Source organism: Pecten maximus, chromosome 6 (genome assembly GCF_902652985.1).
Source record: "Pecten maximus chromosome 6, xPecMax1.1, whole genome shotgun sequence".
In the NCBI taxonomy this organism is placed as follows: Eukaryota; Metazoa; Mollusca; class Bivalvia; order Pectinida; family Pectinidae; genus Pecten; species Pecten maximus.
Window position 1 is genome coordinate 22895552 of NC_047020.1, and position 14841 is coordinate 22910392.

Genomic DNA, 14841 nt, shown 5'->3' on the forward strand with positions numbered 1-14841 from the left:
GACAGTGCCAGCACTCTGTCCACAACAGTTAAGACTTTCATGACTGCGTCAATTATCAATGATTGGGATTTTCAAGAGGAGACATCAGATGGAATTGCAGAAAATGGACAGGAAAGAGAGGAAGTTACTCAACAAAAAGGCGTTGTGACTGATCTCCAATAAAAAGGAAAATAAGATGAAAATTGGGACGACCAAGGAAACTTTTAATCTGAAATAGAGGGGAGATACTCCTCATCCAAATAAATGTAGAGGTTGTTTCTGTACTCCATGTGTTACTTCAGACAGACAAATATGGCTGGGGGACAGGCCATACATGAGAAATTCAAGGATCAGAAAAACAAAATACAAATCTAATTATTTTGGACTCTGTTATCCAGAAGGGGTGTTTGGAGAGATGCACGCTACACGTACCAGGAGAAAGCTCATAATGGTTGGAAGAGATGCTGACCAGCTTGTGTGATCACTTTACCCTGATCCCACCAACAAGCCCTACATATGGGGCACCAGTGGATATCGTAGAGTGTGTATTTTCGGTTGTATATTGATTTACACGATGTATACTGTACTGTATATGTTTATGGACGGGAATGAAAGACAGCTTCAATACTGTGAATTACTATATCAATGCTATTATGGATACAATATATATGTTATTGATCAAAAGTAAGTTGTTTCTTTTCTTTTTCAATACAAATATAACTGGAAAACACAAATCTATATATGTCTCTGTTCTAATGTGATTTTAATTGAATGGTCATGTTCCTTTATTTATAAACAGAGATATGTCTAATTTGCAATGTGAGTGGCAACTAATGTAAGGTCACTATTTCCTTATTTATAGAATGGAAGTTTTCAAATCTAGATGAAAATATTACACCGCAGATTTTCTACTAAAGTTTTTGTCTTAATTCATTTTTTCCAAAATTCATTATTCAGCCGAATATTAACTCGTAGAATTATTTAGCCGTATATTAAAGGCATATAATCATAAATACCTGTAACAAGTTTTGGAAATATGTGAAACATTGAACCATTGATATTCAGCAAAACCACGCAGAAATCTCCTCTGGTTTCAACTTACAGCTTAAAAACTGAACATTTTCAAATATAGTTCCACCCCTGATTTCCGTTTATACTCTGGGTGCTGGTGTGTGTACGCTGCCACTGATTAAAACATAGCTGACTAATAGGTATATTTATAAAGCTATAACAATCTATATTGGTTAAGGCAATTATAATAAACTAGAATAAACCAATTATAGAAAAACTGACCCGAAAATATTTTCCAGGGAAGACTGTTGATTAAACCAGGGACGTGTTAATCAAGATAAAACGAAACTTCTATGGCATGGGGACGGCGACGCGACTCAAGTGTATAGTCAAAACGTTCAATATATAATTTAATATTCGTTTTGTATTGTTTAATGTCATATCAATAACTATGCGCGGTCATTTACTGACGGTAATGTTAACATAAATGATACATATAATAATTGAAAGACTGCACTATAAATCAAATGTAAATTGAATTTGATAAAACAACATTGAATAAAACGGGCAGTTTTTGTCCCAACCATTTAATACATATAAAGACATGGTTCAGATGATATGCCATATAAAAAACTACTTAGGCCTACTTTCATCGTGGTGTTAAACATTTTTTGTGTTTAACACTGTTAGTTGCACTTCGATCTACATAAGGTAGATGATACGACTGTACAGAAACGTCTGGGCTATATTGATATATACGTGTATCATTATAAGTTGACGATAAAATGTACAAGCATATTTACGTTTTAAAAAGATTATAACACCAATTTTCCTCATAAAATCTTTTTAACAATACAAAAAAATATTTGTACAAAAAAATACAAAACGGGGAAAATATGTAGGAGAATCAAACTTGGTAATGATTTACTGTTAAACAGGTTAAAACAACAATGTGAATTTCATTTGGAATGAAGCGTTCTGAAATCATACAATTTATGTGTGTTCGTTTATAAATATACGGACATAATTCAAATTTTACACAGGCCTTCAGTACAGTATCACTTTCAAAACAACTTTTCCTTTAACAACTTAATTACCGTTCCTGTTGATAGAGGTCGCCTCAGTCGTGCCATTTCCAACATGGCTTCCATACATCATGCCGGCCACGTTACAAATCTATCGGTAATGTTTTTATCCCACCAGCAACGGCAGATAATTCTTTCGAGATATTGTTAATGTTGTAATGAGACTAACATGCATATGTAACTAACAAATATCTGATTTTTAAGTCGCATTGTTCCAAGAGATGGAAAACAGGACTGAATATGAGCTGTCAGATCTTGCTGATGATGCTGGTAGCTATGATATCGATGGCAACCAATCTAAACGGTCAGCGTTGCCTACTAACAAGATGAAATGCTCCAGTTTATGAACACATTCATAAGCACATGATTAAGATACTATGATTTGTTTCAAATGCCAGTCACTTTCACTTCGCGAACCGAAAGCACAAGAATCGGACTTGGCCTAATAACATATCACGTACTGAATAGAGTAGTCGTGTAACCATATATATATAACGCTGTTTTTATGTTGTCATTTCATTAGTATCACAGCTATTTATGTGCAATTCTCTGATTATCTCCATTTTTTTCTTTCAATAACAGATTGTAAATATTTTCAATTCAGTAACTTGATATTAAATAATGGCTATTCAATAAATAATTTTTGACATGGACTTTTCATTTATATTTTAATATTTTATTGAAAGGCATATAGTATGGAGCAAGTTAAGTTAAGTTCTTTATTTCCTTGAGCCTTACGGCTCATCGGTTCAACAAATATATACATGTACAGAAATGATACAATACAAAAACCACACACTCGCATACACACACTCACACACAACCGGACTAACACATACATTGTACAACAGGTAGAGTGTAGAAGGACATTTTTTTTTTTATACTAATAGACATTGCATTCAGATAAGCGGATTTCTTGAGATCTACTTGCCAGGGGCAAGTGACTTAATTGAAAAAAATGTTTTTACCCCTGATGCGTTGCTTGGCAGAATCCTCGATTCAGGGCCTGCAGATATTTCACTTGACATGATGCTTTTGTTTCAATCATAAAGAACTATTCTAGATGTGATTAATCTACAAAATGTTTTAATTAAACTGCTATGGAAATTGAGACATCTTTATTTTAATGACACTTTCTTTTTTGTTGTGAAAAAGAACTCGTTAAGTAAAATCCTGTTCATCACAAACAGTTTCGATTATTTAAATTATGATTTTCTTTATCATGACTAGATACTGTACATGCATGCTTTGTGAGACGGTGAACCTGCTGGTGTTAAGTCACAAACACTAAGTTGTCCAAAAAATTGCACATTTGTTTATCTTGGAGGAAGCATGCAAGTTAGGACTAAATTCCCTAGATACTCAAAGGAGCATTACTACTATGCTGATCTAGAGGTAAATCATCTTTGTGTGGGTTGTAATTTTGGGTTCCTACTATTTATAAGGTGTTAGAAGCTGTGATGGAATTTGCTTGACACTCTTACCTACAACATCCTCAGGAAATCACTTAATTTCAAGATGATAATATATATTTGTCAGGAAAATAAAATATTTTCTTAAATATTTCTTCATAATGAACTGACAAGGATCAATATAATGAAGCATCCTTGAAAGGACACAATTGTTTTTAATTCAAAGTGAAAATAGCTCTTAATGAAAATAAGTGATTTAAAGTATAACTGGCATTCACTTGTGTATGCAGGCACTGCACCAAATACATCTTTATTATGGTTATAGCATACACAGGTAGTTATGATAATTTGTAAGTTCATATCCTGATCAACGGTTTAGCTATAGCTATAGGTTGCTTAAAACATTTATGTCGGTTTTGTATCGCTGAAAACAGTACCTTGTTTTAAGATATCAATAGTTATTGGTACCTGGCATTTGTTTGTTTACAAATTCTTTATTAGATACAAATGTTTCTGTAGATTGTTTGTTTTGGCATGATGGAAGTAGTCATGTTTTGGCATGGTGGAAGTAGTCAGGGTTATAGTTTTCTTGCATGCTTCCTTGTAGTGAGATTTCAGTGGTGAAGTTAATAATGGATAGTATGCAATCTATGCGGTGTTATCTCCACCAGAAATTATAGCAGCATGTGCCTAAATTTGAAAATTAATAATAATACTTTATTAAGAATTAAGAAGATATTGGTGATTGTTAACTCATTTTGGGAATTACATCTCAAAAGAATTCGAAAGAGAGCATTTTTTTACAGGGTAAAAATATCACTGCATTGATGAGTAATAGATATAAATTACAGTTATTTTACTGGTTATATACCAGCCAAAATATCCAAGTTCAAAAGTACATTGTATAGGTGTTACAATTAACAATCCTACAAATTAATATACCTGTATTAAGATAAATATAGTTTTAATACCTATGAGATGTTTACTGTTATTTGAAAAATAAACCTGACTTATGTTTCACCCAACATGTTCATGAAACACTATTAAGATATGTTAATTTATAACTTAGAATGCTATGTATATGAATATTATAATAATGAGAACCCTAACTTTTGTTTGTTCTAATTGATTATGTAAATTTAAGAACTTTGCTGTAATAAATAATATTAAATATTCATGCTTTTTAATATTTACAGAATATAGATTTGTCAAAACTATCAGAAAAGGAGAGATGGAGGTAAGAAAAGTACTTAAATTTCTGTAGAAGAGAATTCCTAGAAATAAATTTGTTTACCCAGAGTTTGTAGAAGAGAATTCCTAGAATTAAATCTGTTTACCCAGAATTTGGATTTTTAACTTCTGTTGAAAGTTGAGTAATATTTACTTTGTATATATTGTACAGGTACATTTAATTTGTACACTTGCACAACTTCAATTTAACACACAATATGGATGAAATTTCAATTTTGTCTGGATTTTGGTCCCTCTTTTCTGATAGTGTTTAGATTGATTGTTGATAAAGCTTTTTTGAACACATGTATTTTATATGCCTGTTAAACATTAATTGTTATTAATTATTGTAGTAGATTAATGAAATTTCATTTTTGACTTTATTGGGTTTTTTTTCAGGATAGAACACCAGCGGTTACATGAAAAACACAAAGGCCATGAGGCCATGCATGCTGAAATGGTGCTCATCCTCATTGCCACATTGGTGGTCGCTCAGATACTGCTTGTACAGTGGAAACAACGCCATTTTCGATCCTATGAAGTAAGAGTTGTTCACAGTTATGTATATATATGCGATATTGTTCTGTAGAGATTTTGTCCTACGACCACTAAACTTTTCCCAGTACCTTCAGCTTTTCAAGATAACATTTAAAAAAAAAAGCTAGAAATGCTCATTTCATTATTTCTTATGCTATAAACTGTTTTCTTGCTTGCTCTCTGTAATGTAATTTTCTTTATGTCACTTCCCTTTACATTGAGAGGGTGCCCTGCAGGTAGGGCGTAAGAATTGTACCTGCTGCCCCCATTGCATGATCGTAAGAGGCGACTAAACTTGGGATCTAATCTTTTCTCTTCTTTCTTAACAACTTTCTTCTTCCTAATGTCTCCCTTGACAATGCCTCACTTTTGGCCTTTAGTTGAGCGTTCGCCGCTGTGAGGAAGGTTTTGGGTTCTGTCCCCTAGCCGAGACATACCAGAATCTTTAAAAATGATAGTTGCTAGTAACTAGCTACTCCTGCTCAGCGCTCAGCATATTTGGAGTGGGACGACTGGTTCGCCCGTTGTCAGTATAAACGCACTCGCCACACGCATGCATGTCGCACGCACGGGAGGCCGTCCTTAAATGACCTTAGCTCTTAATAGGACGTTAAACAAAATAAACCAAACCAAACCAAACATTGAGAGGACCACTGCTTAATAAATTTTATGTCATTAATTGAAGAGTCAGAAAAATTATCCCAACAATATACTACTGGAATCAGAAACTTTAATATATATTCCTGTATTTGTACAGTTTTTGCTGTTTAAATTTGATGACAGGGGTTCTTAATCCTTTGCAATTATGTAAGTAGGACCACATGTCAATCCATTTGACTTGACCACTTCCTGTTAGTATGAAGTTAACTGGTTGGCATAATGTTGGGAATTGCTTCCCTATCAGTTCATTGATGGATATCCTGAATTCGCAAAGGATGCTTTTACAGGTACAAACTGTAGCCAAGGGTCATGATAGTTTTTACACTATGTATAATCAAAGCTGGGTAAAGGGCATTCATGACACATTATAAACATGTTTCTTGTTCATGAATCCATCGTGACATTCTCATATGTTTGTGTGGTTCCAAACTCAAGGGTAATAATTATATAATAAAACATAATCTTGAACTTTTTGAACTAAGCAGGAATTGAAACAGGATTCGGCACAGAACTTATATTACCCGATGTAAATCTTCCCTCCTTCTGTAGATTGTGTCTTTCACTTCCTGACCCTGACTTCATACTTTAGACATTGGTTCACCTAAATGAGGCTGTGTCGCATACCAAAAGTCGGTGACTTTGACCTACATGGTGACCTTCGACATACATCAAAGAAACAGTTTGTCGGGTTCTTAATACCTCTTGCCACAGGCACTTCATACTTGGGTCGTTAGCTATACAATAGCTGTGAAAGACAGATTTCAGAACTAATGTGATGGAGCCCATTATTCAATTTCCGTACAGTATGATCCTGATACATCTGTATGCACATCTATATTTCGTTATATTTTCTTTTTAATAGAATTTACACCCTAGAATGGGTGATATCATTAATCAAATTAGTCACATTGCCTTTTTGAAATTTTCATTTTTATACCCCCGCAACGAAGTTAGGGGGGTATACTGGAATCAGGTTGTCTGTCCATCCTGTCCGTCTGTCTGTAGACACATTTTGTCCGACAACTCCTCCTAAACCGATGGGCCGATTCCAATGAAACTTCACACAAATATTAATGATCATGTGTAGATGTGCATGCCACTTTTTGTTTTTTCAAAGTTATGGTTGCCATGGCAACTGGTCACTATAAACAGGTTTTCCGATAAGAACCTTAACTTTAAGTTTGTCCGGACAACTCCTCCTAAACCGATGCGCCTATTCCAATGAAACTTCACACAAATATAGAGGACCATGTGTAGATGTGGATGCCACTTTCTTTTCTTCAAAATTATGGTTGCTATGGCAACTGGTCACTATAAACAGGTTTTCCGATAAGAACAATAACTTTAAGTTTGTCCGGACAACTCCTCCTAAACCGAAGGGCCGATTTCAATGAAACTTCACACACATATAGAGGACCATGTGTAGATGTGCATGTCACTTTCTTTTTTTTAAGTTATGGTTGCTATTGCAACTGGTCACTTTAATAATCTTCTTTATTGTGAACAACACATATTTCAGACAATCTGAATTTCAGAAATATCGGCATGCACGGGTTATCTCAGTTAGCCTCTAATCAACAGTTCCAATTCACCATGCATTGACTAGTGCAGATTGCGGGGGTATTAGTCAGCCATCCAGACGACAGTTCTAGTTCACATCTGAATCCTGATATAAAATTAGTGATATTACTAAATTTCATACCACACAATGCAATCAAATAATGTACATTTGTCACCAGATCCAGTTTCATTGTAAACAGACATCATTTATCAGAAATATCCGTCAGATTTATTTATTATCTGTACATTCTCGGCATAAAACTTCACATTGGGTGGGGTACTGTAGTTTATTGAATTGTCTTGTTTGACACATGTACCATAGTGACATTAGGAATAACTTGAACATGTATATCTTACATCTGTATTAACTATAATTTTCTTTTCAGAGAGCAACTCTAATAGGGATGTGGATCATACCAATTGGATTCTGTATTAAGTTTTCCTGGTTACGATTTGTTGTTATATGGGGTATATTCTCCTTGATAACAGGATTTGTAACATTTAGAGCTACGAGGAAACCTCTTCCTGGCAATACGCCAAGGTAATTTATTTCATACACAAAAGCAAAATATGTGTCAGGGAGGCCCTATTTTATAAGATAAACACAATACATGTAATAAAGCATTTGTATGTGTTATATTGCATGATGAAGTATATATATTAGGATTCATCAGTATATTATATGGCCTATAATCATTAAGGAATATTTTAAACCAATATTAAATTAAGAAAAGGAGAAAAAGATTGATATATGAGTTATCATTTTTTTGAATTATGGGTACCAGTGATGCCCTGGGAATATATTGTTCTCTCAGCACATTGATGGTACCAATATGAAATGCCAGACAGAGGGTTTGCAACGTGCTATGGCATTGTCAGGTAAATATACATGTAACAAGACTAATGCGGATTAGCAATGATGGCTTTATGGGTTGGTGCAATTTTTAGGGTAAGGACTTGCATGTTTCATCATTAAAGTGTTTGACCGTTGGTTCTGTTTCAGATTAGTTTACAAATGGTTCATAATGATCCACAAAGTGAGTTACTTTGCGGGAGTGACAGGCTATATGATCATTATGCTGACATTGTTAGGACTGAACCTTTTACTCCTCATCAAACCTAATGTATCCATGGACTTTGGACTGTTACTTCTCTTCTATGGACTTTACTTTGGTGTTGTGTCGCGGGATTTTGCTGAAGTCTGCTCAGATACTATGGCTGCACATATAGGGGTAAGACCATCATTCTTCTGCACAAATTTCAGTTTTATGCACATGAAAGATTGATGAAACAATTCAGAGGAGTTCTTTCATTTCATTTAAAAAGTGTTGTAAAATATGTGTTCCCACAGCATTCTTTGTATTTACAATTATTATCACACGAAACAAATTTCATAGTTAAAGACAAAATGAATACATGTTAAGTGTAAATACAGTATGTATAAGTTTTATTGTCAAAATTTTATGTTAGTATGGTATACGTACCACTTGTGATGTGTGGGCTAACATAATGAAATCAGGTTTTATGTCATACTTTACAGCATCATTGTCTTTTCACTATGTCACGTTGACTGGAGTAGATCTTGTGTTCTAATAGATACCTATATATACTGGGTAATTACTGCTAATTGAAATTCTCTGCCTTCAGTTTTATTGATTAAAGCATTATTTACCATCATGGCATGGAAAACAGAAAATAACAAGTACACTAATTGTAATGGGCACTGTTATGTATTTCCCCCTAAGTGACCCTCCCAGTCGTAAATAAAGTAGTTGATATCTCAATGAGTTTGTACCTATATACCAAATTTCCAGCCGAAAAAACAAAAATACTCTTGTGCAGTGCAGATCATACAACACAAACACTCTTGTGGAGTTTCATTGAATTACGGCCTTGTTTTCAATGGAAACCTCTTTGACAGAAGAAATAAGAACAATAATGAGAAGAAGAAACATAGCGAAAATTTTGTCAAAGGGACATTGTTTGGGGGACAGAATTATGTTATTTTATGTGTCTTTATATGTTTTATCTTGTTTCAGTATTACTCAACAACAGGTCTGCCAGGAAAGCGACTAGACCCAAACGTATGTGGAGTGTGTGGAAATCCAATTATGGTGCTAAATAATGAAGATGCCATTATTGAAGAAACATGTAAACTAGGATGTAACCATATGTATCCTTTGTGCTACAAGTTAACCCACACACAGTGGAATCCCCTTCCTCACACTTCAATAGGATCAATAATGGATACCTATTATAGCTGAATGTATATGTATTCATATGAAACATCCTGAATAGGTAGAAATGTTGGATCATCAGGACATCAACATGTTCCAGTTGTTTCTGCAATCAAAATTGACATCTTATTATTAGAGCACAAATATTGTTGTTTTTGATAAAGAATTTTACATCAATGTCTATTATTGAATATTGGGAAATATTCAAAGTTATACACTTTATACTAGAAAGCTAGATAATATGATGATATGCTAGTACAGGTGATATGATATATGATAGTGTAAACAATATTTTATTCAATAGATTCACAATGTAATATGATAACAAGCATTTTCAATGAGAGTAAAAACCGATAGAACTTTCATGTATATCGGTTCCTCTCCCAAAGAGCACACTGGTATTGGTATGTTACACTGTCCTTGACTGCTTTTCAGATTCCATGAGTTTTGTTTAAGAGGCTGGTGTATTGTAGGTAAAAAACAGACATGTCCATACTGCAAAGAGAAGGTGGACCTGAAGAGGATGTTCCCGAGTCCGTATCCTTTTACATGTGATCGAGTGGTAGTCAAATCATACTTTGGGACAAGATCATCTGCAATAATTCATTTGCTGTACTTGATATCATTATTCAAATACAGATTTCATTCATTTCTGGTATTATTATTTTGAAGGTCACTATGTAAAGATCTAGAATATTTTCAACAGCATTCAGCTGCATAAATGTTGCATTCAGGAGAAAGTCACTTTTCGAAACTATGACATGCTTTGATCTTAAATAAACCTGTTTGACCTTGACTGCCTCGTCAGATGGGACCGTCCACATATGATGTATGGCAACCTTCTAGATTGGATTCGTTACCTTGTTGCTTGGCAACCAATCATTATAATGGTAGTTCAGGGTATAAACTGGGCCCTTGGGCTGGAGTAGACTATTTATTCCAAAAGTGTGAAAATATGGATGTAAATGTATGTGATCTCATTGACCAATGATATATATAATACTTGTGTTGTACATGTTTTTTTTGTTTTTTTTTTTTTTCAAAATATAACCATGGAAGCATACTTGCCAACTTTTTAAAATTCTCATGGGGGAGAAAGTGCGTGAGCGACTTTTTTGACCGGAAAACACATTTCACGCGCGACACATTTAGCAAACAAAAACTAAGGGGAGATAATTTGCTATTTTGGAAAGTAAATTCCTTGCATGAACACTTAAGCTTTCTTCCCTCACAGAAAAAAAGGTGGGAAAAAACTTATTTCAAGCTTGGCCAATGATCTTTTTTATTCAAGTTTGGAAAGATAATTATATAAGCAACAAGTTACAAAAAATAGCTGCAAAAGTACATCATTTTTAATTATTTCTGGATATGATTTAACTCTCTGTTCACTCTAAATAAAAGTATTTACTTAGATGTGTTATGAAAATTATGTTGTAAGATAGATGTCAGTCAATTAAATGCAAATTATCACAATGATATCACTTTCTATCAAGCTTTCTCTCCAGCAGTAAACTTAAAAAAAAATACCTAAAATGTCACGATAAATATCTAGAGTACAATATAATATCTGAATGAAATTTCAAATGTTTCCTTTGGATTACAACAAAGACAATAATACAAAAAATTTAAAAAAAAAAAGGGCTGTACCAGCAGTTGTATTCACTATATGCTTACAACTCAGTACTTTGTAGGTGGGGACTGATACTTAAATTCAAAGTTTTAACATGACAGTATTTAGTTTAAGAAAGTGAGTATTTGTGGACATGTTTTTGTCTTTCAAAATGTGAATTGGGAAAGTTTCAGCCAAAATAAGTCTCTGCTAATTGACACTATAAGTATGCTGATGCTACGGTGATTGAAACGATGTTACCTACCGGCAACCAGGCCTTCGGTCTATATGGTCGTTATTGTGAATTTATTTCCTTGTGCTAATTATCTAAAGATCAGCCAATGTTTAAATGTAGTTAACATTTCAATAAGTAATCTGTCAAATTTGATACTCCGTTGATAACATTGCCAGTGTTGTTTTCACTTTTCTGTCCGAGATATACTGTCAAGTAGAGGTCGTTTATGCGCTTGACATTAAAGGCATTATACGAAGCCATTTACAAGCGTTTAATCAACCATGACTGACCTGCTACAAAACCATCACCACGCGTCCTCAGCTTAATTGGTTTTAATTAATTGTTTATTTATCGGGGTATTGTCACCCTTGCAGTCAGTGAAGTGTCAGAATTTCGTTACGGTCTGTGAGCAGGTCAGTTAACTGACCAATGCCCCACACATATGTCTTTCACCAGCCAGCAAGCGTTACCTGTCATAGGCCTAAGTGAATCTAACAAGATGAATAGGGGCTCCATACGGGGTTATCAAGACATATTCTCCAAAATCGGGAGAATACACTATGTTTTGTCCAGACAGACAGAATATATCTGAATGATTTGCAGAATATCATGGGGAAAAAAAGGCTGTGGGAAAAACATAATTTTAAATAAAATGTGAAAGTGTGGATCCTGTTACATTCAGTAACAATAGAAGAATAGAAAAGTAATAAAAATTCAATATTAGATAATAGAACAATAGAATAACTGCATTAGAGAGAATCCAATATCTAAAACAATAAAATACCTGTGAATTAGGACAATAAAAGACTGGGTATTGATTTTAGAGAATCCAATGTGATTTCATAAGTACATTTTTGTACTTGAAGTTGGCATCTTGTAACAAGAACAAAAGTAAACCTTTCATATACTGTGTACATTGACAACATATTTAAAATCATGTCATTTGGTGAGAGGATTTAGCTTAAAAGTATAGAGACTGTTTACCTGTATGATATAAAAACTTTAGTGTGATATATTAAATGTGTGCTTGTAATATATTGTTGTCTGAGTGTCGAGTTCATACAAATTAGTATTTGAGAGGTATTTGAAACAAATGTGACATTTAAATATTTTTTAACAAAAAGGTGCTTGAATCAATTCATTTTATCTTGAAAATGAATGAAGCATTGTCTCCTTTTGTACTATTGTGTGAGGTAATGTCTCCTGTACAATTTTACAATATTACACATTGCTAATTTTGTCAGGGTTAGGGGAAGCTGATTCAAGCACCTGCTATTTCAGGTATAGATCTTAAATGTGAAAACTGGAGAAGATTATTTATATGTATTGTTTGTAATTTATATATAGTCATGCACAGGGACTAGTCACACATTCCCAACCAATAGTCCATGTATATTTATTATAAGTTCTTGATACCTTGGCACTATAATACAGATATATGAACTGTGGGTTGGGATTTTGTGCCAAGTCCCTGTGTAAATAGTGTGTACCTAATAGACAGTTATATTGTTGTGGTTTATAAGTGATGGGTGTGTGTGTTGTTGGAGTAATGCAACAATTTTTTATTATTTATAATGTTGTAAATGTGTTAACAGGGGATGAACTGTACAACATCAGGAATCCAAAAATTTGGAAAAAAATTGTCCAGATTTTAATGTTTACTGATTAGCGTTTCAGTTATTGTTGTCCTATCTATCTAAAAATAACGTACTTCCCCAAAGGGAAACAAGGGTCCACAAAACATACGTGTGTAATAATACATGCATATTTGTATACAAGGGTATGCATGTATTTAAATGAACATCTGCACATGTATATGTATAACCTTGAAATCATGTAGAACCTTAAAGGATGTTTATGTTTTGTGATTGTAAATTGTGAATATGCATGTGTGCAGAATAAGCCTTTTGAGGGCATGTGTAAACATTCATACATGTGTAGCAAAATGTGTGTATCATAATTGGTGTAATTGCTGAAAACTTTCAGTTTCCCTTTAAATACCATAACTTTCAAAACACTGAACATTTTTACAAGTGGAAACTAATAAAGGTACAACATATTTATTTATTCTGTCATATGGTTGAAAATCGTGTGTTATATGGAGGGAATCCATTTAAAGATTCAGTTGCTGAATTAGCTCGGGGATAAGTAATATTGTATTTCACATTTGTATGACGCTGTGGTATGTCACTTTGATAAGGCTGCTCTTCCATTTATTTCTTGAAATGATTCAATTTATCAACAAATACATCTGCCTATGAACAAAAAATAATAGAAATAATTGAAATTACAAAGTATTGTTCTTATTGGTCAGTTGGATATTTGCTAATGGTTCACTGATAAAATGATATACAAGTTATTCATGCATTTGTGTAATTGAGATTTGTATGTGTGCGTGAGAGTGTGTATGTATATGTGTGTGTATTTGCAATCTGCTAACACTATTACAACACTTGGGATCTTTTTTGCTTTTATCTTCTGGCTTTCTCGTCAATCTAATTGAAATTAGATGTTCATTATCTAGTCCGTAAACTCTGTTCATACGAAATGGAGTTTACGAGTAGATAATGAACATCTAGATTTAATTAAGATTGCCTTTCTTGTCTGCTGTCTCTTGTATGCTTTATTTTCATATGTTGGTGTCCCCCTAGATCTCTATCCAAATATGACTCCGGTTTTTAATTAGAATTTAATTTTTGGGTACCCCGGTGTATTTATTTCACCAATTGATAAACATGTACATTTTTTGTACTTCCAAAATTCTGACCATTGCCAGAAAAACTGTGAGCATTTGATTAATTTTTTTGGGGCATGTGCACATTTGCAAAAATGTGTATAGATGTAATGTACTGTTAACAAGAAATAAATTCTGTAAACACTGAAGGCCAAAAGTTATTGTGTTTATTTTAAATGAAGGGAAATCAAAGTAAATGTACAAACTTAAAGAAAGATATGGCTGTGTGTAGAGTGATACTGGAATTTTACCAGAAGTTGGTCGGAATTTTAGTGGCTGTAAAAAGAAATATTTATTCCAGTTTTGTTGGCACCTTTGAATGATGGGGCTGCATCAAAATTGTGAGAAGGTGAATTCAATGATGGAAAAGTAAACTATCTTCTGAAAGACCCTAGAGTTGAAAAATTAGTGGGATTGTTTGAGATGTATAAAAGTTTGTAACATAATGGGGAAAATATCATTGTATAAATTCATTAGAATCTTTCAAATATTAGTTTTCATGATATCATTATAGTTTATGTTCCATTATTCTTTTCAAGTTTTTTGAATTTG

The 14841-nt window shown here is 33.6% G+C and overlaps 1 protein-coding gene across 2 annotated transcripts; it reads left to right on the forward strand.

Annotated features, from left to right (window-relative positions):
- Nucleotides 1–2120: 2120 nt before the first annotated feature.
- On the forward strand, nt 2121–10761 carry LOC117329271 (RING finger protein 121-like). Of its 2 annotated transcripts, XM_033887132.1 has the most exons (9): nt 2136–2172; nt 3306–3470; nt 4684–4724; nt 5117–5258; nt 7861–8015; nt 8478–8706; nt 9514–9647; nt 10147–10248; nt 10520–10761. In XM_033887132.1, exons 2-9 carry the CDS (start codon nt 3408–3410, stop codon nt 10638–10640), a joined length of 987 nt encoding a protein of 328 aa, XP_033743023.1. In that variant the 5' UTR covers nt 2136–2172; nt 3306–3407; the 3' UTR covers nt 10641–10761. The 2 variants fall into 2 exon arrangements, with proteins under 2 accessions (XP_033743024.1, XP_033743023.1); XM_033887133.1 differs by lacking the exon at nt 3306–3470 and having other exon boundaries at nt 2121–2172.
- The last annotated feature ends 4080 nt before the right edge of the window (nt 10762–14841 follow it).